This window comes from Penaeus monodon, chromosome 32 (assembly GCF_015228065.2).
Source record: "Penaeus monodon isolate SGIC_2016 chromosome 32, NSTDA_Pmon_1, whole genome shotgun sequence".
NCBI classification, from domain to species: domain Eukaryota; kingdom Metazoa; phylum Arthropoda; class Malacostraca; order Decapoda; family Penaeidae; genus Penaeus; species Penaeus monodon.
In genome coordinates, this window is record NC_051417.1 from 32,947,172 (window position 1) to 32,947,528 (window position 357).

Genomic DNA, 357 nt, shown 5'->3' on the forward strand with positions numbered 1-357 from the left:
AACCATCTGCTGCTGCATCATCTGGTGCTTCTTCATTTCCATCTCACTCATCCCACTATTTTGATTGTTGTACATGGCATTGGTTTGATTCATGTTACTATTATACATTTGATTATTAATACCACCCTGCTGAATCATCATGCCTCCAGCGGCAGGATTGTTCATGTTATTCAACTGGTATTCCGGGAAACTCGGCCGCACGTTGTTAGGTCCAGACGACACCATTTTGATCTGGTGCTGCTCGGCCATCTGCTTGAGAGTCTGGGCCGCAGGAATCATGTCCGACTGACCCATGTTCATGGTCACACGCATTTTTGGCACGCTGCTGGTGGCAGAGAATGGCGTCGGGGAGCCAGA

General features: G+C 48.5%; 1 protein-coding gene across 1 annotated transcript in view; it reads right to left on the bottom strand.

Annotated features, from left to right (window-relative positions):
- Nucleotides 1–357, bottom strand: part of LOC119593828 (alpha-protein kinase 1-like) — a gene marked incomplete at its 3' end in the record, with an annotated part of 69,629 nt that continues 69,272 nt past the window's right edge. Inside the window, 1 exon segment of the mRNA XM_037942858.1 lies at nt 1–357. Coding sequence (XP_037798786.1) covers nt 1–357 — 357 coding nt within the window.